Genomic DNA, 27,023 nt, shown 5'->3' on the forward strand with positions numbered 1-27,023 from the left:
GGCCTGTCTGCACTCTCACCAGACTTGGGAAGCTGGCTCCCACATGCTCTGGGGCTCACCTCACCCGCCTCACCTGGGCCCAGGTGGCAGGAGTCTCCCTGAATCCTGGCTGAGTCCTGCCCTGAGCCTGAGGATCATGCCCGGGGGCCTTCAGTACCGAGGACACATACCTGACCCAGCATGACACTCGGGCTCATGATGCACGTGGGGTAGGACAGCCTTCCCTACAGACCCAGGCACAAAGCCTGCTGCTGCAGTGGGAGGAGGCGGCGGCAGCCCAGAGCCTCAGACCCATCGGCAGGCCTCAGGGTGGGAGAAAGAGTGAGACGGAGGCAAAGATGGGACGTGGTACAGCCATATTTAATTCAACCACCAGTGAATTCGAAGGGGCCAGAGCACAGAGTACTTCTCCTGCTCTATAAAATTGGGTCCTCGAAGCAAGTCACCTCCATCCTTTCAAAGGGGGTGAGTTATCTGGAGACAGCAGCAGCCCTGGCTGGGGAACAGGCCTGGGCTCTCTGTAACGTGGGTGTCATGTGTGCGGCCTGGGGCATACAGGGCATGGTCACCCACCTTGGCCACCAAGTGGAGGCAGAAGGCCTGAGGGCCACCAGGCCAAAGGCGTTGGGGCTACCCATGCGTCCTGGGGCTCAAGGTCATGCGGAGGTCTCAGGAGGGAGCACAGTTTGCAGAAGCTGGCCAGCACGCAAACAGAAACAGCCCAGAGCTTCCCGCCCTGCCCCAGGGCCCCACCAACCTCTAAGCTGTCCTCTAAGACATAAGGAGGCATTTCCATCACCATGACAACTAAAAACAAAAACAAACCAAAGCCCACTTTAAGGTAGAAACTTCCAATTGCTTAAAATTAGTCAGTGCAAAGTGAAGCTGAGCCCGTGGCCGGGCCAGGAAGGCGGCCAGCCTCACACGAGCCTGCGCCTCTTGGAGCCCCTCTCCGCGTCCCCCTCCTGGGCGTCTGCCTCACAGCCGAGTGGGGACACCAGGTTCAGCAGAGGGTCCTCGGAGGCTCGTCCGAAGAGCGCCAGCAGGAGGGCCACGCCGAAGCCGGTGGCACGCTCACCCTACGGGCAAAGGGCAGGGTGATGCTCTCCCAGCCCAGCCGGACCAGCTCAGCAGGCCTGCCTCTGTGGAGAGAGGCTTTGGACTGGGCGAGGGCATAGGCGGCCCTTGCCCTGCAGCCCCTCCTGCTGCCCTGCCACACTCAGGGCCAAGGAATGCTCAGGCCCAACCCAGGTCTCCTCAGGGCGCGAAAGGCTGAGCCCCAGGGTCCCGGGCCTCTTGCTGAGGATGGGCTGGCTGGGGAAGGGCCGCACACAGCAGCCACGCTGTTCCCAGGGATGAGGAGACCAGTGGTCAGTGGGGACCACAGCTGGCCGGGAGGCCGAGCCACGGGCAGTATGACCCTCGACACAGAATGTTTCCGATGAGCTCAGCCTGCAGCTTGAGCCAGAGAGGGACTCTGGACGCAGGAACGGGTGGGAGTAGCCAGGCCAGTGGGAAGCAGACTAGCTGGCTGGACAAGGGAGCGTCCTTATAGGGGAGGGGAGGACACCCACAGGGCCCTCGACTCACGGCGTGCACAGGCGCGGCGATGTCCAGGTGGACCCAGACCCCGGGCCAGTCGAAGCCGAGGTGTGAGGCAATGAAAAGGCCAGCACAGGAGCTGGGGCTGTTGTCCCGGTCCTGGGGACACAGGAGGGCAGACGGTGACCCTTCCCCTCCCAGCAATGCGGTGGGGGAGAGGGGCTCCACCGAGAATGCCGTCAGGGCTGCTTCAGTGTGGGCCCACTGTGGACACCCCACACCCTTTGGACCTGCCCCGCCATCTCAGCCATCACCCTCCCTAATGTCTGCAAGAAGGGGGTTGGGGGGAGGGCCCAGTGCAGGGAGGCAGCTGAGAGGGACCTGGGACCCCGAGGGCCTTGCAGTGGGCTAAGAGGTCTGCCTCCACCCAGGGAGGCAGCTAGCGAAAGGACTGATGGGGGGCAACAGACAGACCCCAGTGGGGAGGAACCCTTGTACCCACCATGGTGGACATGCTGGCGGGGAGCCCAGCGGGATCCCTCCTTGGGACGTCCCCCGCCAGCACGGATCTGGGGCCTCGTTGGGGGGACCCTGGTCTGCGTGCTGCTGTTTCTTGGGGTGACACTGACTCCCTGAGTGCAGGGCTGAGCTTGTTCTGTACCACGGGGCGTGGGGGCCTCGCCAGACCTACCGCCACTGAGTTCTTCATATCTGCCACAGCTGAGGTGAACTCGCTGAAGTGCAGCTCAGGACAGTAGACGAGCGGGTGCACCAGGTCCCCACACTTGCGCCCAGCCTTCACGCAGGCCGCCTCCCACTCGGCGCTGTTGGTGAGCACGGCGGCATGGTACTTGCCGGTGGCGATACCCTGGGAGGTGACCCCGCGGGAGGAGACCAGACAGAGACAGACAGAGCCGCATGGGGAGCATCGCACGGGAGGGAGGAGAGGAGAGGGAAACACACACACGGCAGGAGAGGACAGACAGGAAATGAAAAGACCAAAAGAGAGGCAGTGAGAGGCCAACACCAGACACAGGGCGGAGTGTGAGCACCGAGCTCGCGGGGGCAGGTGGCCTGGCCTGGCCCGGCCCGGCGTCTAGGCCTGTCTGTGGGCTCTGTGGCCTGGCCTCTCCTGGGGACCTCAGACAAGCTCCTTGGCCTCTCCCCGCTTCAGTCCAGGGAGGCGCCGGCTGCCCAGGGACCCACCTGCGCTCCGGTGAGCGTAGCCACGTCCAGGATGATATCAGCACCCAGGTCCTTGCAGGCATAGGACACGCCATCCGCCAGCACCAGCCTGCCCTCAGCATCCGTGTTGTTGATTTCCACAGTCCTGGGCGGGCAGACACCCCACTCAGGACGGCACTCCTTGGGGCACTGGGAGCGAGCCCCTTTGGAACTGGGGTGACCTCCATAGAGCCCTCATCTCTGTCACTTCCCCCCACCGGGAGGCAGAGCCACCTCGTCCCCACAGCCATGCTCTGGCCAGGGACAGGTGTCAGGGCATCGGGGCAATTCCACCCGCTGCTCTTCAGCTGGAAGCTGGGGTAAGCTGCCTGGTTTCCATGCCTCGGTTTCCTCATCTATAAGATGGGAGAACAGGGTTGTGTGGGGGCATTTACACAGTGCCTGGCCCTGGGTAAATGCAGAAGAGGACGCAGCTCTCAGGGTCACCCTGGGGATAGGCACCCGTGTGTGTGTGTGTGTGTGTGTGTGTGTGTGTGTGTGTGTGAGAGAGAGAGAGAGAGAGAGAGGAGAGAGAGAGAGAGAGAGAGAGAGAGAGAGAGAGAGAGAGAGAGAGAGAGAGAGAGGACTCATCCTGCTAAAGTAGGGTGAATCCCGAATCCTGGCACCCAGTCCAGTGACAAAGGTGACTGGGCACCCCAGGTATGGCTCAGGCTGACGAGTCTGGCCCTGGGCAGGAGGGGGGCAACAGAACCAGAGGGAGTGGGGACTGTGACACAGCGAGCAGAGGGGCTGGCCTTACTTTCCTGAGTAGAGCAGGTGGATGTCATCGGGCCTCGTCGCATTGGGCCCCACTGCATTCTCGGCCAAGCAGAACACCGCATGCAGGTTGTCTTTGAAACCCTGGAGGGCATGTGGGCAGAGGCTCCAGTTAAAGGCTGGTGGTGCTCGGAGGAGGAAGGGCAACCAGAGCTCTCTGACCCGCTGCATTCCGCAGCAGACAGACAGACAGCCAGGGCTCCAAGGAGCAGAGCTTCCCGCCACTGTCTGGTAGTCCTGGCAGCGGGCAATGAGGCCGAGGCTCACCCCATCTGGGGAATCCTGCTCTCCTCCACTGAGCCCACGAAATGCAGGAATGAGCCCAGAAGTGGGGCTGAGCTATGGGCTTGAATCCTGGCTCTGCCGCTTCCCAGGGCATGAGCCAGGCCGGTCACCCAGCCAGCGGTCGGCGTCTCCTCACTACACAGACCTGCTGCGCTCCACACTGCCTGTGAACCAGGACCTCAAAACTGGAAGGGACTACCTGCTGGGCACTTCTCAGCCAGCCTGTCCAGATGCCAGGACAGACCCTGTGCTGGAGCAGAAGCCAGGGGTGAACAGCGAAGAGGAGACAGTGCCAGCCCTGAGAGTCCTCCAATCCACTTCCCCACCGGCCAGGCCACCAACAAGCAGTAGCTGTTCCCTTAGAGAGAGCCGCCCAGAGAGTCCCTATAGCTGGGCCGGTTTCCTCACCCCTCACATCCTCTGACGAGCTCATCCACCGAGGCAGCAGGTCCTGGGGGACGGGGGGCAGGTGGCAGAAGCCGGGTGCTGCCCACGCAGGCCGGGTCAGGCCTGTGGTCCTGAGTGAGGTGACTGTCTAGCTGCTGCTGGCGGCACTCCTTGTGAGTCTCCAGCCAGCAAGGGGACAAGAGCGAAGATGATTCATGCTCCTTGGGCAACGTCCCCTCCACAGGGCTCATGGGGACCTGTGGCCTGTCGCTCTACTTGAGAGAGACCCTTGGAAGGCCTGTTTCAAATGAGGCCGTGGGGGGCAGAAGCAAGAGCCAGTCTGCCTCTGGGCCGGGCTCTGGACATGCTGGCCCCTCGGCCCCGCTGGAAGCCCCAGAGTAGTAGAGATGCCCCGCCCCGCGTGGGCCAAGGCCCTCCTTTCTCGCTCCTATTTCAGGGAACAGGCTCGACCCCTGAGTCATGAATTAAAACCTATTTGCCAAGACCTTTTGTTTCACTTTAAGTTTACTGCACAGGTAATCCCCTACGAGGAGTGGGGTCTTGCATGTAGTGACAGGAAGGGCCCAGTGTCTCAGAAGAGAACTGAAGGAACCACACAAGGCGGTTAGTGATCCCTATGGTGGCTTAGGGCACACCACACCTTTGTTTAAGAAACACTTTTTATGGCACTTGGAAGCCATGGGCAGGGAGGGGCTGCCTTGCATTTTTTGAACCTTTGGCCTCTGATGGGTGTGGACCCCCCCAAGGTGAGGCAACACTCCTGTTTATCACCAAAGTGTTTCTGCCTGTGTCCCTGGGGACGACACCTGGACAGATGTCCCGAGAACATGCAAGGGGCCCTGGATTTCCTGGGGAACCTCCTTAAGCACAAGCCTTTATTAAGAAGATGCTTGCCACCTCCTTGGGGCAAACACAGGAGGAGCAGCCACCACCAGCTGGTCCCCTCACTGGAGCTCCCCCAAATCACCGCCAGCTGGTCCCTTAACTAGGGGCTCCCCCTTTCTCCAGACTCTGGTTCCAACTGTTCCATGAGGCCGGGCATGTCCTCCATGGGGAAACCTGCTGCCGTGGGAGCTGGTCTCAGCAATCTCTGACGTACGGGATGTGGTGGGCACGGGGCCCCCTGGCTCCCCTGGATGTCCCGCTCAAAGTGGTCACCAGGCTATTCCCAGAGCAGACCCAGCCCCCTCCTACCTGCCCACAGTTCACACATACCAGCCAGCGCCTCCCCAGCCCCCGAGTGTGGGCAGCAGGCCAGGCTGGGGCAACCTGCCCCAGTGCACCCGTTCCCATTTTGATTTTGACAGGAGAGGCTGTTAGAACCAAGTGGGGTCTCATGAAGCCTGAATGGCACAAGGTCAAGCCTGCAGTCCCACGACGTGACCCCTGGCAGAAGGAGGCGGAAGGAGCTTCCCTCGCCAGAGGTCTGGCAACCAGCTATACCACCACCTTTCCCTCCCCGATTGGCACTGTGCCACCCGGCCAGAGGACAGCCCCCCTTCTGGGCCATGCTGGACCCTGGACAGCCGGGTCCGCAGAGGATGAAAATGGCGATCCCAGGTCCCCGCCAGCATAGGGGGCCCTCCCATGGTGTGATGGGAGGTAACTGGCCGATGCCAAGGGCCGAGCTGATGGGAAGTTGGATGATAGAAAGCTCAGATGTAGCACATGGCACCAGCTAGGCCCCACTTCTATCATGGGCACGTCACCGCAGGTCGGAGGATAGAAAACCATGTCCCCATGGCCCAGTGAGGGCTGTTGCTGCTGTCCTCCCAGCTCAGGGACCCCCGTCCTCTGGCTTTTGGCTTCCAGCAGAGCAGGACCCTCTGCTTGAGGGTTTTCCTGTTGACAGGGAGACCTGGCTTCTATGGGGTGCATGGATGCAGCCAAATCCATCCCTTACTCCATGGTGGACCCGCAGGGACAGGCCTCCCAGCCTGAGCTATGGACATCTGCTAGGGCCAAGTGTAGGAGCGAGTCAGTCCTGGCAAGGCCATTTCCCAGTGGTCACTAGGACACAGAGAAAGGCTGTTGGGAGGGACACGTCGGGAAACCTACGCTTGTGAGCTGGTTCCGGGCCCAGCACAGGGGCTCCACCTGCTCACGCCGTGGCCTCAGTTCAGGGGTCTTCACTAAACGCTCCCGGGGCACCTGTACGAGCCAGGCCCTGAGTGGCCAGCACGGGGCACTCCACTGTCGGGTGACACCCTCAGGCAGGGATGACACTCAGGTAGAAGCCACACATCCCGTGAAAGGAGCCTTGATAGAAAGCAGGGAGCTCTGGGAGTTCAGGAGGAAACCAACATGGGAGCGTAGAGGAGGGAGGAAGGCACCGAGCTATGGAGACTCAGGAAGGCTGGGATGGGGGCCCTGGAGAGAAGGACAGGAGGACACCAAGGACACCCAGGGAGCCCGCGTCCCCAGGACTGCAGCGGTGGGCCCCACTCACCTGCTTGACAGCAGCTCTGAAGGCCCCCAGGACCGCCGCAGCGCCTCCACAGTCCCTCTTCATGCCTGGCATGGTGGTCTGGAGACGGCACAAATGAGAGAGGGGGGTAAGTGGTTACTGACCAGCCAGCAACACGGCCCCACCTGCGCCACCTGGCCCAGCCAGACACACCAGGCCCCAGGGGGGCTCCCCAGACCCACAGGACCTGGTGCCACAGAACCCTGGAAACTCCCACTTTCAGGGGTGTGATGGCCAAAGACTAGGGGACCCTGGCACTTGAGCAGAGTTGTGGGGATATCCAATGGAACTTCACCAGGCAGGGGAAGGAGGAGGAAGAGGATGAGACGTTCTGTATTTGCCACAGGCAGGCTGCTCCACAGACCAGACCATGACCCCCGTGTCACCAGGCTGCCCAGGGAACAGGCCCCACTTCCTCAGCCTGGCATTTAAACCTGTCACTATCTAGCCTTACTGACACTTTTGTTCTTGGCTCTCTCTGCTCCTTTATGGCACTATCTTCAATGATCCGCTTGAGTTAATGTGCACTCTTCCCAAATGCCCGTTACGTCACCAATCCCACCTCACTGGCAAGGACACCAGTAACCCCACTACCCCACCCTCCCTCCATTGCCATCTCCTGGGTAGACGAATCTAATGTGAGGCCACTAGAAACAGAGGCACCCTCCTGCCACAGAGGGAAATGGGATTTTCTATAAATGAGTTGAGAGTGGTCACACATTTTTACATTTTATAGGCTCCCAACTCTAATTGACAAGTTCATATTTTAAATTAACTGCAGGTCGTCACATGTAAAGATTCCGGTTTGAAATGCACTGAATGATTTTTTTTTTGAACCTTTACAGATTACAGGGGACTTGAGTTTTAATGGAAAGTATTTTTAGATATAAACTGAGCTGCTTTCACAATTAAGCCGTGTGAAAATGACCCATACGGAACATAAGCTGTCTCTTTTGACCTAAACTGTGAGAAAGCACAGGATTGTTTAAACAGAAAAATGGGGCCTCGGATCTGGAATCAAACCACTCGCGAAATGGCCCATACAGAGAACATCTTGAGAGGGTCGCTGGAATTATGACTCCCCATCAGCAGCCCAGCCTTCCTACCACGAGCACAACTGCCAAACCGCCGCGGTAGCCCCACAGATGGTGTACAACACACCACAGCCTCCCAGGCCGTCCCCAGTTCTAGTAAGGAAATGAACGCAATAGTAACACTGGGTGCAATCTGCCTTTCTCACTGGGTTGACACCTGCACCGTTGGAGCACAAGCCACTGGCCTGGGGATGCAGCACGGAGCCAGATGTGGTACCCAGTGACCTGGCACCACCTCGCCCCGTGTCCAGGCCTCCAAGAAAGGAAAGCACTGCCGATTTCACTGGAGTTTCCTTGCTGAAGCAGTAAAATTATTAGCTTTTAAAAATCTCAACCGTTGAGTACAGCTGCTTTCAATGTTCTGCGTGACGGAATGGAAGGTACTCGAAAAGCACAATGACTCCCTGACGCTTGTCGTTCAAGAGCTGAGGAAGCTGGGGAAGCAAGGGAACGGTCCTTTGAGTTGTGAGTTCATCCAGCTTCTCTTCTCATCAACACCATCCTTACTTGAAAGGGCAGCTGACACACGAGGGTTATTCAGACTTAGGTTTCCGGCAGCTATTTTCTCAACAATGAACAAAGTGAGCCTCTCACTTCCAGGAAAACAGCTACGTTATTTACTGCCAATGGCAAAATTTGAGCTTTCAAGCAAAAATCAGAACTTTGGAAAACTTGTATCTGCCCCCGTGACAGCTTCCTAATACTCAACGACTTTTTTAAATGAGATGGGTGGTGATATTAATGAATGTGATTTTAAAATATACTATATAAGGAAATGTGTCAACATTTGGAGGCTCTGCATAGCTCAGCAAGCAGTATTTTCCAACTGATCCATGCATGATATTACAAAATCTTGTATTCAAAGTACAAAAGTTCACTGACATTGTTTCAGATTCCACATTGTAACTAACCTCTCAGGAACCACCACTTGTGGAGTTTTGGTGTACTAGCAAAGAAGAACCTCCTCAGTTATCTGAGAAGTGTACTAAAATATTTCTTCCTTTTCCACTACAAAATGAGTGAGGCCAGATTTCCTTTTTACATTTCAACTAAAACAACATATCACAATAGACTAAATGCTGAAGCAGACTCTTGATCACAGCTAGCTTCTATTAAGGCAGACACTGGAGAGATTTGCCAAAATGTAAAGCAACACCATTCTTCTCACTAGTTATTTTTCATTTTGGAAAATTAGGTATTTTCATAAAATTATATCATTTACATTAACGTGCAATGGGTTTACATTGCTATTTTTACATGAATTAATAAACATCTTTAGAATTTCCAAGTTTTAACTTCCAGTCAGGTAAATATCAACAGACATCACCTGTATAAACAAAATGTCTTTGAGACCAATACATTCAAGAGCGTCAAGTGTCCTGAGACTGATATATTTGAGATCTGCAGGCTCACACTGATCCTGATTTGCTTTTCAAATCTTTGGAAATGGAGCTGTGATTGTTCCTGCAAAATTGGGAGCTGGGCCACCAGCAAAATGACTAATTCCCAGGAAGCCCAGCTTCTCACTCTGACCCTCCATCAAAAGCAACATCAAAACAAGCGTCCGACCAATTCTACCAGCCAGAACTCCGCTGCTGTCAAGGGTGGGGCCGGGGGGGGGGGGGGCGGGGTGGCCAGCACCAGGGGAGACAGTGGGGGCTCCTTGTCTGTGGGGAACTTAAAAAATGGTGATAAACCGACTCAAAGTTGGTTTGCCTGTTGTCATCACTGGTAAATTATTCCTCCTGAAAAAAAGCTGTTGTTGGTTGAAGTGAGTCCTAATCATATAAATGAAACCTTCAAATTGCCTATTTTAATTACTTATCCTTTTAGAAACATTATTCTAATGGATGGTAATAACCGCCAGTTACACAACTGGCCCGACCCCACGCCTTCTCTCATTCTGAGGCCACTTCCTAACCACTGGAGTCGGAGTCCTGCTGGCTGGCTTTGAATGGACTGGTGTCTACACGCCTGCCTCCAAACAGGACGCAAAGTAAGCCCGAGCGTGTGGTGAGCCCAGGTCTCTTCGCTTCCCTCAGTCTATGAGCACACCTGCAGTTGTGTTTCAAACGTTTTTACTCCACAGACATTTGAAAGCCCCTAGAGGCAATCTCAAAGAAAGGAAGACACAGACAATGTCGCGATTTCTGGAGTCTGTTGGGAAATGGAATTTTTAGCAGTCTCTGGCGAGCGACCCTGCAATTAAAGACTTTCCCCGAGTGCGTATCTGCTGCTTCGTGTGATAGAAGCTCCTCCAAGTTAGAATTCATGGTGTTTGGGGATCGACTCTGAGTGAAGACAGACTGACAAATCTGGTACCTCTATCCAGTGAATATAAAGATGTAAAGATCAATTGTGGGGCCGGCCCGGTGGCTCAGGCAGTTGGAGCTCCATGCTCCTAACTCCGAAGGCTGCCCGTTCGATTCCCACATGGGCCAGTGGGTTCTCAACCACAAGGTTGCCAGTTCAACTCCTTGATTCCCACAAGGGATGGTGGGCAGCGCCCCCTGCAACTAAGATTGAACATGGCACCTTGAGCTGAGCTGCCACTGAGCTCCTGGATGGCCCAGTTGGAGGGCGTCCTCTCAACAGCAAGGTTGCCGGTTCGACTCCCACAAGGGATGGTGGGCTGTGCCCCCTGCAACTAGCAATGGCAACTGGACCTGTAGCTGAGCTGCGCCCTCCACAACTAAGATTGAAAGGACAACAACTTGACTTGGAAAAAAGTCCTGGAAGTACACACTGTTCCCCAATAAAGTCTTGTTCCCCTTCCGCAATCAAATCTTTAAAATAATAATAATAAAAATAATAATCATAATAAAGATCAATTGTGGTAAAATCATTGACAAATCTTCAGAAGGTAGGCCTGAAAACAAACTATGACGCTAGCATTTATTACCACAACAGACCAATATGAAGGCATAAGATGTTTCTATTAAAAAACTTATATTAATGCTATTTACAAGTATGGATCAATTACTGTTTTCTTTATTTGTACTGTAATATTTAATTCCAAATTTGTACTGGCATAATAATATGTATGCAACTCAATATAAGAGAACGCACTATCAGTTAATTCATATTGGTGTTTGTTTTTTCCAACTTTTGTTATTATTAGTTTCATTTCCTGATTAGCCCAGAAAATAATTTTATTGTTTAGAGGAGGAGGGATGTCAAAAAAATAGATAAGATCATTCACTGTAGCTACCAAATACACTAGACAGGCCGGAAGTACAGAAAAAAGTACAATCCCCACCATAAATAGCAACTGACATTGGGGTTTAATGTCAGAGATGTGACAGGGCATGCTGGGACCTGCGGCAAACTGGAGTATATGTAGGCTATGTTCCCAGGGGCAGCCACCACTCAGCGCCAGCAGAATGCTTCCAGGTGGGAACATAGGACCAGCATTGCCAGGTCTGTTGAGTTTAAAAAAGATCAAAAAAATCTAGTCTTTTGTGAGAATTCTTCCTGTTTTTAAATGTTAGTAACTAATTCAAATTTTAAAATACCGTTAGTGCCAACAATACACATCTGTGAGCCAGGCAGGCTACTAGTTTTCAGTGTGTGTTCTGTATGAGCTTAGCACGTGCTCGCTCTTCTGAAACTTTCTCTCTGGGCTGGTTGCTTCTCTTCCGATTTCCTGTGGCATAAATTTCACATATCAGCTCTTTCTGAGTCCCTCTCGGATTTGCCCCTCGGAGCCCAGCTTGGTGCCCAGGGGCTGCTCCACACAAGTATGTGTGATGAGCAAATGAAGACTGGTACCACTAAAACAGGACCCGGTTGGGAACCCCACAAAAGAGGCCTCACCTCTCCCTGCCCTAGAGCTTAACAATTGAAAACCCCCCTCCGTGCGGTTTGAGCTTGAAATGTCCCCCGTCCAGTTCCTTGCTTTAAATAATTACGCAAATAAAAACTTGTGCTTGTCTATAATCACAATACCCCTTGCCCACTGATCACAATCTCGATGGCCTAGCATTCTTTCCAGGTCACTGTCATCAATGCTCCTGGTTGATGACCACATTGGAGCCACACCGTCTGAGGGAAGACTCCACATAGACCCCGGGTATATCACGTAGCCTCTGAAGGAATGTCCAGATTTTCCATTAAATATCCCAGGCTGGTCTGAGAATATGAAGGCAATTTTTGGAGGTGTTAACCCACTGCCTTCTCAGACCACCGGTGCTCTGATAATAAATGCTTATTCTATGACTCAACTCCTGTGTCGGTCTATTGGCTAAGCGGCTCAGGCAGCAGGAGCCCCAGACTCCTCCGGTTTCATCATCATTCCTATTCCTGGTACCAACAGAGTGCTGGGTATGGAGGAGGGCAGGCCGCTCAGAGGCAGACCAACAAAGCAGGCACAGACTGGCATCCTTAAGGACCTGTCCTCCTGAGACATGGGACTTCAAAGGCCACCCACAGGAGAGGCTTCTGGGACTGCAGCCTCACAGCCATGCTCCCAGGCAGCTTGCTTTGGGTCCAAGTTCCCCTTATTTTATGCCAGATGCCTGCTTTCTGAGTGGTCTATGCGGACCACCCCCGAACATTGTCTCCCCAGAAACCAGGATGGCCGTGGTTCCTTGAACCCTGCCTCCCTGGGTTCTGTTTTCATGCCCTTTCATCATTTCTGCAGCTTTTTTCTAGATCCTATCCAGCTTTTTTGTTTTCTAGATCCTTCCAGCTTTTTTTTTTTACCCCATTTGAAGGGTGAAATCGTCTCCCTCTCAGGAGGGGAATTAGCCCCATTGACTCTCTTCCTGAACTCGGCGACCCAGAGGTATGCCCCAGCTCCGAGCTCCCAGGAACCTGGCCGCCTTCCTCCAACACCTGAGAGCTCAGGAGCCTGTCCAGAGCCCTGCACCCCAGGACCTCACCTTCCCTTTGATGCTGAGACCCCCGGTGTCGTAGACGATCCCTTTGCCCACCCACGCAATGGTCTGGGTGGCTCCATCTGGGGTGTGGCTGAGGACTGCCAGAGCTGGGGGGTGGAGGGCAGCTTTGCCAACACCGTAGATCCCTATGGGAAGCACAGGGAAGAGTCTGTTAGGCTCGGGTTACACTGAGCAAAGGACTCTCAGCAGCCCCCCAGAAACACCAGCTTCCCCCCGCCCCCAGGAAATATCATCTGGCTTTGGGCAATTTCTCCCGGAGAGCTGAGCTACCCAAGCTCAAGCTCCCAGCCCCCTTTCTTACCCCCCCCACCAGCGGGGGGTGGGGTGGGTGGATGAGAAATGCAAATTAGATCCAAAGCTCTGGGACTGTAAATGCATTCTATGCGAAGCATTGTTAGGCAAGAAAACCCACTGAGGAAAAAATATTGTATCATTCCCAGAAAGAAATGAACAGGATTGCAGAATGAAATGATTTTTGGATAACGCTTCAAGGTCGCCCCAGCCCACGCTCGCTCTCCCTTCCCTGAACCCTCTGTGTACTCAGAACTGCATCACCCTCTCCAAGCTCACTCCAACCACAGCCTCACTGTTCATTTTATGCTCCATCTTCTCAAGAAAATCGTGGCCTGCTATGGGCAGAGTCCATGTCCCAGGTTCCCCAATAACTGAACTGAACAGTAATCACAACAAGCAAGACAAGAGCCAATAATGGCTGCCTGACCAACTCCTACTGATCCTGTAAGACCCACTGCAAAGGATGCCTCCTCTGGGAAGCCTTCCACTTGTAATTGGTTTGTGTGTCTGTGGCAGGCACTTCTCAGATGGCCCCTAATCAGGGCCTTCATATTCATGACCATACCGACCTCTCTCCATAAGGGTGGGCGGGACCCCATGTCTCGGCTCTTCTGGACAAGACAGAAGTGATGAGATACCACTTCCAAGATTAGGTTACAACAATGACCTTGCCTCTACCTGCTCGCTTGCTTTTTCTCGCTCTCACTCCCAGGGACGCAGCTACCACAGCTTGTGAGCCACTGAAGGAGTGGCCCACGTGACAAAGGACAGCCTGTGAGTGCCTGAGGCCTGCTGGCAGCCCATGAGTGAGCCTTGCAGGGAGCACATCACCGGCCCCCGGCGAGCCTTCAGATGGCTGCAGCCCAGGTCAACACCTTGATGGCAGCCTGGGCCCAGCACCCAGCTAAGCCAGGCCTGACTCCCCACCCACAGAACTATGGCATCATGAGTGTGTGTGGCTTTGAGCGGCAACCTTCTGGGGTAAATTATTTCGCAGCCACAGATAATAAATACAATGACCCTCCCCCAGCCAGTCTGAAAGTACGTTGCCTCAGTTGTCAATGTACCTCCAATGCCCAGGGAGTGTAACCAGGGAATGTGCAGGGTATGACGGCTTTGCCATGAGAGCATCTTAGGGGAAAGTATCCCAGATAGGGACAGCCCAGTACACGGCTCTGATACGGACGTAAACTTGTGTATTCGAGGAACAGAAAGTCCCTGCTGAGGTGGCCCACAGAGCCAGGACAGCAGCACGTGAGGAGGCTGGAGAGGGAGCGAGTTGGGGAAGGGCTTGGATTGTACGGCTTCCAAATGTGAATCAGAATCTGAACCACTGCCTCCTTTCTCCCCCAGAGACAGTCTGCTTCCCAGGATCTGGTCTCGGGGTTGGACACAAACCCGTTTCTTTCAGGATGAAGCTTGGGACAGCACAGCATGTGGCCCACTGCCCTTCTGCCACCCGAGGTACCCTGGACTGTGCCCTGAGGCCATGGCCTGCAAGGGGCAGCCTCCCACTCACCTCCAAATCCTCTTGTCTTCAGCTCCTCGTCACGGATGATGGTTGGGGCGATCCCCAGATCTTTTCCAACTTTCTTAATCTCCTGGATGTGTTCATGGAAAAAACAACACCATGAGGACACGTGAAGAAGGCTTAAATTGAGGCGAGGCCCCGGCTCCGGGCCAGCGATGAGCTGAGGGCTGCATGGCGGGAGAGGAACCAGGTTTGCGAGCCAGCGGCTCGACTCTCTCAGCTTTGAGTGTGATTAAACCCAGGAGAGAAGGCTCAGCCTCCAAACTCTGCAATTTCCTGCAGCTCAGGGCTGGAGTCCTGCAGAGGGGCCTTCACAGGGGGCTCTGGCCTGCTCTGCCCTTGGCCGAGGCCTGCTGGCCCCTTGGAGCTGGGTGGACAGCAGGCCTTTGCCCACACAGCCCCAGGCTGCCCCATACAAGGTGCAGAGGCTGTGAACACTGGCCCCCTCCCGCCCCCACTTTTCCTCTGACCCTCCTTGGGGTCTGTGACACTTCCTCCATCCTGGTCCCACCCGCTGGCAGGGCCCCCAGAGCCACGTACCTCGAGGAAAGTGTCTGTATTCATCTCATTGCAGGGTGTGTCCACAATGCGGGCGGCCAGCCGTATGCCTTCTGTGGCGCTTGCTAAGCACTAGAAAACAAACCACAGGCTGTCACTGGGGCCCTGGGATCAGGTGGGAGGGGGCTGCCCTCCAGCTGTTCCCCACCAGAGGCACACACCGCCTGAGGGAGGTTGTGGGACTGCTGAGAGGGCCGTGAGGGGCAGGTGGAGGCGGGAAGCAAGAGTCACGCCTCCTGCTCACTCCCCGGGGACTGAGACCCACAGCGACCTACACAAGTTTGCACCCCGCTGCCAGAATTTCAGTGACCCTTCAGTCTGGCATCCTGACCTGGTATAAGAGGGCCCACCTTCCTTTCCAAGCCTCACCTCCTGCTGCTCTCTTCCCAGCAGCAGGTGGCCATTGTGCCTGGCCCAGGATATGTCCTTGGCACTCCTACCTCTGGCCTCTGCCCCAATCTCCACACCCTCTCTCAGGGGGAGGTGCTGCCTCTATGATGGACTCAGTGCCTGAGTCTCCCCAGACCCACATGTATTAGGAGGCCTTTGGCAGGTCATGAGGGTGGGGCCCCATAATGGGATCAGTGTCCTCACAAGAGGAAGAGACCAGAGCACTCTCTCCGCCCTGTGAGGACACAGTGAGAAGGTGGCCGTCTGAAAGCCCCAGAGGGAGCCCTCACCAGAACCCACCCTGATCTCGGACTTCCAGCCTCTGGCACTGTGAGAAGTAAATGTCTGTTGCTTAAGCCACCCACCTATGGGGTTTTCTTAGGGCGGCCTAAGCTGACCAGTCCACCCTCCCTTCTCCTGTGGCCAAGATCCCAGCCATCCTTTGAGGTATTTCTCTAAGGCCATATCCTCCAGAAGGTCTCCGGACCCTCCCGAGGGAGTAAAAGCACTCCATGTTCTGAGCCTCTGGCCCACTGGCCATGTAGCCGCCCTCCGGCTTGTCAGGGGCATTTTTCTGACTGAAGCCCCATGTGAGCATGTCATAGACCCCAACCACCTGGTTTATCTGGTCGTCTGAGGCGACACTGCTCTTGGCACAGGGCATGAGGGAGAAAACAAGCAGACCCTGCCTCGTGCACCTCACACTTCAACCCAGCACCCAGAAGGGAGCAGGAGCCTGTCGCCGGCCACCACAGGCGCTTTGGAAAAGGGCACGTGCATGCTTGCGGACTCATCCCAGAAAGTGGCTGCCCTCCGCCCCCCACCCCCACCCCCGGCTTTTCTGCAAGGAACTTCCATCTTCCTTTTGCTTCAGCCCTGACCTGGATGTTTACTGCCTTCTCATTTGTCTCTGCCCCACCACCCACCCCCAAGCTTCAGACAGGCTGGCCCTGCTGCTCTTCCCAGCCCACGGGGAAGAGGTGACATTAAGAGAAAAGTAGCACAGGTTTAGCAGGGGTGCAGACAGCATCAAGTTGATCATCACTTTTTCTGGTCCCACGGTGTCAGGGAGGACAGGCTCTGGGTCAATAATACCAGCCCTGCCACCTCCCAGGCCCTGTCCAATTGCTGCGACAGCTCTGCCTGTCCCGAGGCAATTAAACCCCAACGCTTCAAAGAACGAGACCTGACAGCTCGGATAGGAAATGTGCCTGTGGGGTCCCGCCACCTGTCAGCGGCTCTACCCTGGAAGGGCAAGGGTCCCCAGCTGTGGGTGTCACAGAGACTGGTTGCTCACCTCTGACACATCCCCGGACTGCTGCCTGGGAAATGTGTCAGTGCCCTGAGACGTCTCTCAGCGGAGGCCAGGTGCTTGCCACGCTGACCTCCAGTGAACTCCCCGACCCTGCTCGTGCGGGTTCGAGGGCAGAGAGTGTTTGGGAGCCGGAGGAGGCTCCCAGGGTCCCATCACCACCGCAGAGCCATGTGGCCGTGGGGAAGAGCTTGTGCCTCATCACACCTCGGTTTCCTCATCACAAAAGCAGGACCATTCATTCATTCATTCCATCCATGCTTATGTAAGCGCCTACTTTGTGCCAGACTCCATGCTGGACTCAGAATCCAAAGACACCCCAGGGACTGAAGTCCAGCAGAGATCACAACACACCCTTCCATCCAATGCTAGAGAAGGGTGACAGGCCGCAGGGACCTGGAGGGGACCAGGATGTAGACGGGGGCTGAGGAGGACCCCATGGTGAAGAAAAGGCCACATGGGTGTCAGAACCTCACGTGCCCATGATCTAAGAGACAGCAGCCATGGTTAAAACCTGGCTCTGCCCTTACTGACATGGCCAAGAAAGTCACTCAATGTCTCTGAGCCTCAGTTTGCTCAAGTCTAACATGGGAATAATAATAGGACCCACCTCACAGGGCAGCTGTGAGAATTAAGTACACGGGTCCATGAGAGTACATACGTGCGCTCACACCAGGGCCTGATACCCGGCAAGCACTCGGAAAACGCTTCCCCTCACTTTGTAAGGCAATGGGAAGGGGGAACTGGAGGAAGGGCATCTGGAGGCACAAGACCAGCTCAGGGGTGTCTGCAGGGCCCAGGAGAGCAGTGGGGCGTGGGGGGGCAGCTGGAAGCAGTGGCCCAGTGCTGGGACCAGGTCCCTGCCCTCCGGGAGCTCCCATTCCAGCATGGGGCACAAGAGCCAAACAAAGATGTACAGTGTCAGCTGGGGATGGCACTCAGCTGGCAGAGAGCCTGACGATGTGGAAGGGGCCATGTCATCCAGGATGGCCAGGTCTCCCTGGGGAATGTGGGCAGAAGCCAGAAAGGGAACCTGACATTTGCTCCATAAAAGGACTTCTAAACTGAAAATCATTTCTGGCCTTGCCTTGCCTTGCCTCAAAAGGATTATTCTGAGCATCAAATGAAATAACGTGTTTTCAAAGTTCGCCATAAGGGGAACATAATATATATACGGATGGGATTATTAGCATTAAAACATGAACGCGCCTGGCACTGCTTAGGTGCTCAATAGATACTGGCTGAACAGAACCGAATCCTGAAAACAAAGACCACGGTGAGGGAGAGGGAGCATGCGGCCCAGTTTGGAAAGGCCTCTGGGGCCTTCTCAGGAAGTACAGCAGCCATCCCGTCTTCCCCAACACGGGAGACGCAGCCTTCCAGACACCCCTCCTGGCGGCCCAGCTCATGGAGGCCCTGGGACACGGTCTGAACGTCCAGGCACCCACTTGCAGAGTGGACACTTCCACAGGCCCGTTGTCTTGTCCCACCAGGAAAAACTCCACAGTGACCGTCTTCTTCTCTGGGCGCCGCGAAGCACCTGAGCGGTGGGTGAACAGCGGGAAGGCGCGGGCCAGGGCACAGGCGGAGGCGAATGCGTCAGACCGCTCACAGACCATCTGCAGCACAGAGAAGCAGAGCTGTGAGGAGAGGTGCAGGGGGGAAGTGGGGGGGGGGCAGGACACAGGGCCCACCCAGGATGCTGCGTCTCAGATTTGCCACCAAAACTGATCTGGGAGAAATGGCTTAGTCTCTCTGACCTCAGTTTCCCCGTCTGTAAAGCAGGGGTTACAAGGTCAGGTGTGGCAGCCGGTGAGCTACTGGGGGCCAGAGTGCTCTGCGGTCACCGTGGCTGAGCTAGGGAGATAGCAGGGCCCTGCTGGAGGAGCCTCTTCCCTCGGAGGCACTCACCACGATGCAACGATGAGTTCCGGGCGGCAGGCAGGTCCGCACAAGTCGGGTGACGAAGTGCGCGGCTGAGGGGCTGTTGTGCCTGCTCACCCGGGAGGGCAGGGCGGCCACGGTCGCATAGTTCAGGTAGAGGGGACAGCTGTCCGTGGGGTTGGGGTTGAGCGTGCTTAGAGCGGCCTGCCAGAGCTGGATGAGAAGGGGAGAGACAAAGACAGACACCAGACTTCAGACAGTCCGCACGCCAGGCGCCTGTCACTGTGTGTGGACACTTGCATTGCTAAAGGGCGCTTTTGCGGCTTCCCCGAGGTCCCCACTATCCATAATTAAGATGTCACATCTCACTAGGGCGAAGTGTGTGTGTCTGCAGGCGCAATTCCACCCTTGTGGGGTTGAGGGGTGGGGATTTATTAAAAAGCCAGTCTGGGGGCTGCTTTGCTTCAAACGCTGGAAACCCACATGGGGGACCCAGCCAGGTGCCACTGAAAGGGGGACAGGGGTCCGGCCCCTCGAGGCAGTCCTGTCCAGGCGGTCACATCTGCCAACTCTCCGAGCAGCGCGGCCCGGGCGCGGGCGGCTGGGCGGGAGCCCGCTCTGCTGGTCGCAACGAGGCGGGCGGCCCGGGCCTGGGCGGCGGCCTGGCCCTGCGCGCCCCGGCGGCGGGCGGGGGGCTCGGGGCGGCCGAGGCGGGGCCTCCGCGGCCTCCCCGCCGGCGCGACCCCGCCCGTCCTCCGCTCGCCGGCGGGGCGGCGCATGGCGGCGGCGCGGCCCGCTCACCTCCTCGGTGACCCGGGGCTGCAGCTTCCCGCGGACGTGGCTCCAGGGCACGCGGTGCAGGTGGTGCAGCTGCCCGAGCAGCAGCAGCGGCCGGCTCTGCGGGTCCGCGTCCCCGGCGCTCGCCTGGAACTGCAGCCCCACGTTCGCCATCTTCGCCGGCCCGCGCCCCTCGCCCCGGACGCCGCGCCCGCTCCGCTCGGGCTCCCGCTCCGGCCGGGCCTCGGCGCCGCCCCGGCCCTGCCCGGCTGCCCGGCCCCGCCTCCCCCGCCGCTCCGGGCCGCTCGCGAGACGTGCAGGGCCCGCCCGGGGCGCGAGGGGGCGCGAGGGGCGGAGGGCAGGGCCGGCCGGGCGGCCCGACCGAGCAGGCCCCACGGTCCGGGCGGGCCCCGACCCACAGGCCTGGACCCTGGGCCGGCCCCAAACTGAGCAGGCCCCAAACTCCAGGCAGGCCCCAAACTCGGGGCAGGCCCCGACCCACAGGCCTGGACCCTGGGCCGGCCCCAAACTCTGGGCCGGCCCCGAGTGGTCTTGCCCTCAAAAGAAGGAAACACAGCTCTCCAGACAGTCCTTCTGGCACGGGGCCCTGGCCAGCAGGCCACCAGCAGACCCGAGTGGGCTCAGGCCAACCTCGAGTCCACCCCAGCAGTTCCCACCAGTCCCAGACTCCAGACGAGCTCTAAGTAGGCATCGTGGCCTCCACGGGAGCAGGGCCCCTAGTGGTCTCTGAGCAGCTTGTGGCAGTTGTCAGGGACCCCACACTGGCAGGGCTGCCCTGACCACACCAGCAGCCGCTGTCAGGTTTGGGTTGGCTGAGTGAGTTCGGGATTTATGCCAGCTCCAAGTCATATAAGGCCCCACTGCCTGGCATGCTGGGTGGGTCAAGTCTCTTCTTTGACATTTCTCAGACCCCTACTCTTTGCCAGACACTGCCCTTGAAGTGAGAGGGGTGTCAGGGACATGGGCTCCCATCCAGGTTGCTGCTTCTGGGATGGCCACTTACAAATCCAGGCATCACCTTAATGGGTGGGCGACCCTTCCCCAGCACACCCCTTTGCAGGGTCATCTGGCAACAGCCTAAGCAAGCTGCCCCTGCAGCCTCCTAGGCCACTTAGGGAGAGAGAAGGGCGGCTGCAGGGTGTCGGGGACATGTGGCGGACGGTGGGTATGCCATTGGTGAGGCTCCTGGCTTCTGCTGTGGCTCAGATAGAAGGTTCAGGGAGTGATGACCCAGTTGTGGAAGCTCTACCCAAGAGTTGTTTAAAAACAAAAATCTGTGACCCCATCCTGCCCACGGCCGGATTGTTCTAGGGCCTTTGGCTGACACCCCTCTCTGTTACCTCCAGCTATTTCCATGCACCGCTCCTCTCACTGTTTCCTCTTCACCACCAACCTTTAAAACAGCAAAGCCAACCCCCCGGTGTGGCATCCAAGGCTTTCAGCCCCACCTCCCTGTACCTCTCCCCCACTCCCTGGCTTGCAAAGTAGCCACAAGCCACTTTCATCTTCCCTGTCGCCTCCCTCCCTCCGCAGTTTTGGGCCCTGGTCCTTGGAAACACCCACTAGGTGAAGAGCGTTGGCATTCTGAAAGCAGGGCTTCTTGCCTGCTTTTTTCTCTAGTGCATGGCACAGAGCAGGTGCTGAGAAAATAGTTGTTGAATGAGTGAAATGAATTCCTTCAAAACCCTCCGCTTTCCGAACATGAAAGTTGATGCTAATTGGATCTTATTTACTTCAAAAGATTCTTACAGTGGCTGAATGTTTTCACACATTTGTAAAGGGTACGAAAAACACGTATGAAGATCTCCCTCCTTTCTGTTTGCAAATGTATTGTAGGCAAGTGCAGGGTTTTCCAGCAGGGGCCGAAGTAGTGGGGCAGCTCCCTAAATAATGGATGTGAAGCTGTGCCCGATGGATGAAATAGGACTTCCACAGACAAACAAGACAGGGGGAGGTATCCAGGTGGGGACAGGCCCAGGAAGAAAGCACAGGCCCAGGCCCAGAGTGTCCACGTGGTTCTGAAGCCAGTGTGAGAACAGAGAATGGGAGAAAGTGGGTGATGGTGGTGAGTTGGGGAGTCTGAGTCCCTCCCTAGACTTTAGCAAACTGAGGCAGGATCCAAGAAACGTTCTGGAAAGTAGGATCCTGGAAGTTCTGTGTACAGGAATTTGGAAGGGGAAGGAAACTGTCAGTGGTGAGATTATTTTGGAGGACTTTCCTTTTAGATGGCCCCAAGAAAGGATGAACGAGATGATTCAATTCAATCACATTTATTGAACACTTATTCCATACAAAGCAAGAGAAAATGGTAGACGCTTGTTAGAAGCAGATATTACGGATTCTGGTTTTAAGCCATCCCTGAATTGAAGAAGTCCAAACTAAACAGAACATTGAGGAATTATTCCACTTTAGATACCTGCCAGTTTCCTCAAGATGTGGCCTGTGACAGATACAAACATCTTCCAGGAAAGTGTTTTCCCCTTTTCACTGCACTTTGCAGACTTCAACACAAAGAAGACAGGCAGCACTTCGTTTAGATATATATTTCACTGTCAATGAAAAATTCACCTCAATTTAAAAAAAAAAAAAAAAAGAAAGAAAGAAAAGAAAGAAAACCTAAAACAACTCACCAGAGCTTTAATGCAATCCAAGAAGTAACTTAGGTTTTTTGTGGCTTGAGACTCTTTCCAGACTCAACTGGGTGTTCAGACTTACTTTAGGAATTAAGGGAAAAACTAAAAACTTCTGGAAGAAATCAGAATCAAGTTTCCAGGATTTATTAGGAAGTTCTGGGGCACAATTCATAGTCTAGACACATTTCTGAAATCACAGCATGTACGATGGCCCTAGGCGTATGAGCTATTCTTATAACATCGCTGCATGCTGGAGTTCACCTGTATAAAAACCCCCCAGTGCCTGCTTAGACGCAACTGATCACTGTGATGTTCCCAGATTTCATCACATCTGATGTGAGAAGGAAACCCTGGTCCTCTGGGAACACTTGTTTCATCTTGCTGGTGTTTCCATTCATTCATTCAACATATATTTATTGAGTATCAGTTCTGAAAAGTTCCAGGCTGGGTCAGACTGTGTGTGTGTGTGTGTGTGTGTGTGTGTGTGTGTGTGTGTAGAGGTGGAGAGCGAACCCAGCAGGAAAACCCACAACTGCAGTCACCGGGAGCTGACTAGGTTTGGAGGTGATACTGGAGTTCAGTCTTGAGGGTGGGCTGTGTGCCAGGCAGGCTGATCCTTGACAAGGGCCCAGAGTACTAAAGGGCATGGTCCATTCCGGAACCGGCAAAAGCCTGTGTGGCTGCCCATTACGTGAATGTGAGATATATGCTGAGCCACGGAGTTTGGACTTGACCTTGTGGGCAACTGAAAGCCTGGGGAAGTGCCTCCGTCAGGACTAACGTGAAATAAAGGTAGGGCTCATTCCTGGTTGAGAATGATCTGCTACTTCACACGCCCCGAGGAAGCAGGAGGTGGCTGAGCTCCAACCACCGTCCTCCTCATCCTAGAGCAGCTGGTCTGGAAGTGAGAGAACGTCCAGCCAAGATGGCAGAGACATTTGCATGACCCCCTGATACTGCCTGTGCTGTGTATGTTTGTTTCCCTCACCACGGCTGGACATCAGGGAGCGCCTCAGTCAGACTGTAAATATTGTCGGACACACCAATTAGATTTGTACTCAATGTTCCCCAAAGGATTGAAAATGAACTAACTGCCGTGAAAATCACATTTCTCTAGATGCTTAAAAAAAAAATGCATTAACTTATGGAAAAGTTGAAAAACCAGTATGATGAACACTGGTATACCCTTTACCTATATTCATATATGTGTGTGCACATATTTTTCTTTCGCAGCATTTAAAGCTCCTTGCATACACTACTCTAAATACCTCAGGGTGTATGTATCTCTTGGGAACAAGGACACTGGCCCACAGTCACAATAATATCCTGATCACACCCATAGAAATGTATTAGTGAAGCAATGCTGTTACCTAATACGCAGTCCACACTGGAATCTCTTTAATTGTCCCCAAAATGTCCTTCATGGTGTTTTCTTTTAAAATCAGAATCTAAATAAAGATCACATTCCACTTGGCTGTCAAGTGCCTTTCCTCTCCTTTAGTCCAGAACAGTCCCTGCCTTTGTCTTGCCTGACGTTGAAATGTCTCCTGGAGGGCCCCACCGTCCCCACTCGCCTGATTGTTTTCTTATGATTAGATTCGGGTTAAACGGTTTCGGCAACAATATGCATTGTTTCCCACAGCACCTCATCAGGAGCCATGTGACCTGGTAAGCGTCTCCTCTTCACCTGCCAAGACTGGTGACTTGGTGGACGCGGAGTCTGCAATATCTCTTCATGGTAGGCATATCTCCCCCTTTATAATTAACAGAATTAAAATCAGTTTCCTCTCTATCATGTGTGGAGTGACACTCTGAGACTGCCAGGATGTGTGGTTTCCTGACAACCTTCCCCCTAGTGGCCTTTGTATCCAATGATGGTCGCTGCCTGAACGGAGCACTGGTGGCAGCGTGCTCATTTGCTAACTCTCCCATTCCTTCTACACTTGGCACGTGCTATTCCTGGGTATAGAAGACCTCCCTGCCTCCACCCTCCAGGACTGGCTGCCTAATTTGTGGGGTCCAGTGCAAAAATGAAGATGCAGAACTTCATTTTCAAGAAAGAATTTCAAGATGGTGACCGGAGAGCATGAAACCCAAAATGGGGCCACTGGACTGCAATGGCTGCACGTCCGTGAAACTGCCGCGCCGCTCACTGGGAACGGACATACTCGTGTGCACCTGTCAGCACCACTGGTCCCAGTGTCCCCACTTAGGCCAATGAGAGCCCCATCAGGCCAGCTCCTGTGCCTTTTTCACATGTCCCTATCAGGTTTTTAGTACTTTTGTCCTTCCTGGAAAAATAAGATGATCCCAAGGCTCACACTGCTCCTTCCTTGCCCCAAATGTTGGGTCAGCCATTTCTCCAAGGGGCCTCTGTCCCGTGAGTCGGGGGAACTGGTATTTAGGAAGCGAGAGCTTCCTGTTTAGAAACCCAGGTCTCACTGCTTCTGATCCTTTTAGGGGACAGAAGTCCGGTTTGTTTTCTTCTTGAGTCCTCCAACTCAAACCCCACCTTACAGACCTCCTCTTCACCTGCCCCTATTCCACATGGCTGTCCCCATCCCCCTGAGAACCGATTCCCACTCATCCATCCAGACACTCACTTGCGGTTTCCGACACCAAATAGCCTCCACTCCTGACAATAAACCTACTACATCAAGTTGAACAGTTCTTTACTCCCTTTTATTTTTTTGTTCTTAGAATGCATTCCATTGATAAATTCAAAATTTACTTGATTTTTGTGTGATTTTTCTATCTGATGTACACCTAGATTCCATATTTCTGTCTATACTCAACATAAGGGCTTGCTGTTTTCATTTTCTTTACATTTCCGTTTTTTGAATACGTGAAACATTTCTATGGTTCAAAAATCAAAATTGCAAAAAGGAATACTCAAAGGAATCTGCTGTCCCTTCCATCCCTTTCCACTCATCCTTCCACAGGTAAACATTTTTATTAGTTTTGGGTTTATCTTTCCTGTTTCTTTTCTGAAAAGAAATACAAAATCATATATATTCATGGATCTGACACAAGAGATAGCACATTGCATGTAATCGTTTGCACTTTGCTTAAAAAGCACATTTTGTAATCTCATCTAACACAGCGTGGTTTTTACCTTCCGGTTTTGGTGGGATGAGAGAATGTGTTAATAAAAAATGTGCTCTTGGAACCATTTGTTAACGACAAAAAGAATTCTTTCTAACATCAGTTTGGAGGACTTCTCAACAAAATGAGGGGGCCGAACTAGTTGCTGTTGGAGATCCCTTGCCATTCTAGAAGCCTAAATTATCCTCCCAGGCAGGGCACAGTGTCAGGCAATAATAACCCTCATGTCTCGGAACTAAATTCCTATTTACTTCTGAACACCAGCAAAATTATTTCTGTGGTTGCAAAGGTGTTCAAGGACACACTGCCGACCTAGAGCCTGAGGATGGGGTGGCTACAGGAAGGGCAAGAGAAATGATTAACAGACCTAATGTGGTTCCACATTCCTGGAAACAAACAGCATATGAAAATGGATATGTATAGAAAAGCAAAGTGAAGGGGAGATGTTTATTTTGATCGAGAAATCTTTTCTTTAGGAAAAACCTTCACTTATAGGATCCTTTTAAGTCGTATGTTTCTCTAATACATTGAAAATGATTCAATCTTCTAAAACCTGAGTCATATTTTTTCCAGAAACACCCTTGTGTAAAGCAACACGTCTATCCGTAGTACCTAAATGGGGATCTTATAAAAAGTAAGAAAGATTGCTGAGGGTTTTGGCAGCTGAGCAGTGTGAGAAAAGGGTGGGGGAAGGAAAAACTAACCAGAAATTGTTAAGTTTTTTTTAAGGGCCATGGGAACAAAATTTAATAGTTTTTTTCTCACTAAATCTGGAAGGTTCCATATTTCGGGCTGGTTCATCGTTACAGATGAAAAATACTGCAATGGAGCAACCTGACTTATACAACAACGCAGGTTAAAATGCTCGATTTGAAATAAGATCACTTATCCCGTCTCAATGATTTAGAAAACTCGAGTGACATAATAACCGAAACAGAATAAAAAAAAGCATTCCAATCAGGTCCGTGGTTGTCCCAAGATCTTCATAAATTCAGTAATACTTAAACATGACCTGTGAGAACCATAAAAAGACCTTTTGAAGTCTTTTTCTTAGCACGCTGGGAACAAACAGTAAGTGTGTACCATCGAGTGCTCTTGATAACACGTGATTTGTTACATTACAAACTGGGCAGCACATGAGACCTAGTGTATACATCGAGAGTTCCCCTCTTCCTTTTCCTTTCAATGAGAAGCTACTTTTCATTCCCCAATACTCGTGGAGGCCATAGAAAAGGGAGGAGGGGAGGTAAGCGGGAAACATTCGTCTGTCGGGACCAGTGCTCTCCAGGGTGGGCTGTGGAAATCTGAGGAGACGGAGAGACAGGGATGGCAGCCAGCCTGGGGACTTACCAAGACAGGGTTGGTAATCTGCTGGGGCGCCTGCACCGTTGCTGGGGATTTCGGCAGTGTACTGTTGTGAAAAATACATGACATAGGCCTCCCCGAGGTACGATGGAAGTGCTCAAGTTCTGTGCAAATTTAATTATTAGCATGAACTGAAGGTACTGTCATTGTTTAACTCAGCCGACCTTTTAAATGGATAACCAACCTTGAGGCTTAACTGGATTTAAAAAAAAAAAATCAATTTTTAGCCATTGCCTAGTGTGAAAATGAAGGGCTACATTCTCAGGCGATTGTAAACCCACTTTTGCTAAGACTATTTTTTGATTATTTACAACTTGAAAATGACATTACCCATCTTGGAAGGCATTTTATGTGCACACACCCCTTGTATAAACCACCGCAAATACACACGTACGCATATCCAGGCACGTCACAGAAGCACCACCACTTTCCGTTTCAGTGGCAGGCTGAGTCGT

The 27,023-nt window shown here is 53.7% G+C and overlaps 1 protein-coding gene across 3 annotated transcripts; it reads right to left on the minus strand.

The window, feature by feature from the left end:
- Positions 1–340: 340 nt before the first annotated feature.
- On the minus strand, positions 341–26,679 carry NPEPL1 (aminopeptidase like 1). Of its 3 annotated transcripts, none has more exons than XM_081033281.1 (12): positions 26,554–26,679; positions 18,695–18,880; positions 18,232–18,402; positions 15,064–15,153; positions 14,512–14,593; positions 12,681–12,823; positions 6,686–6,763; positions 3,527–3,627; positions 2,749–2,872; positions 2,234–2,410; positions 1,591–1,701; positions 341–1,079 (listed from the first exon to the last, which is right to left on the minus strand). In XM_081033281.1, the coding sequence occupies exons 1-12, from the start codon at positions 26,635–26,637 to the stop codon at positions 921–923; spliced, it is 1,506 nt and encodes a 501-aa protein (XP_080889407.1). In that variant the 5' UTR covers positions 26,638–26,679; the 3' UTR covers positions 341–920. The 3 variants fall into 3 exon arrangements, with proteins under 3 accessions (XP_080889407.1, XP_080889406.1, XP_080889408.1); XM_081033280.1 differs by lacking the exon at positions 26,554–26,679 and adding an exon at positions 19,469–19,684; XM_081033282.1 differs by lacking the exon at positions 26,554–26,679 and adding an exon at positions 19,469–19,677 and having other exon boundaries at positions 341–1,142.
- Positions 26,680–27,023: the final 344 nt, after the last annotated feature.

The sequence above is a fragment of the Rhinolophus hipposideros genome (assembly GCF_964194185.1).
Source record: "Rhinolophus hipposideros genome assembly, chromosome: 22".
Lineage (NCBI taxonomy): Eukaryota > Metazoa > Chordata > Mammalia > Chiroptera > Rhinolophidae > Rhinolophus > Rhinolophus hipposideros.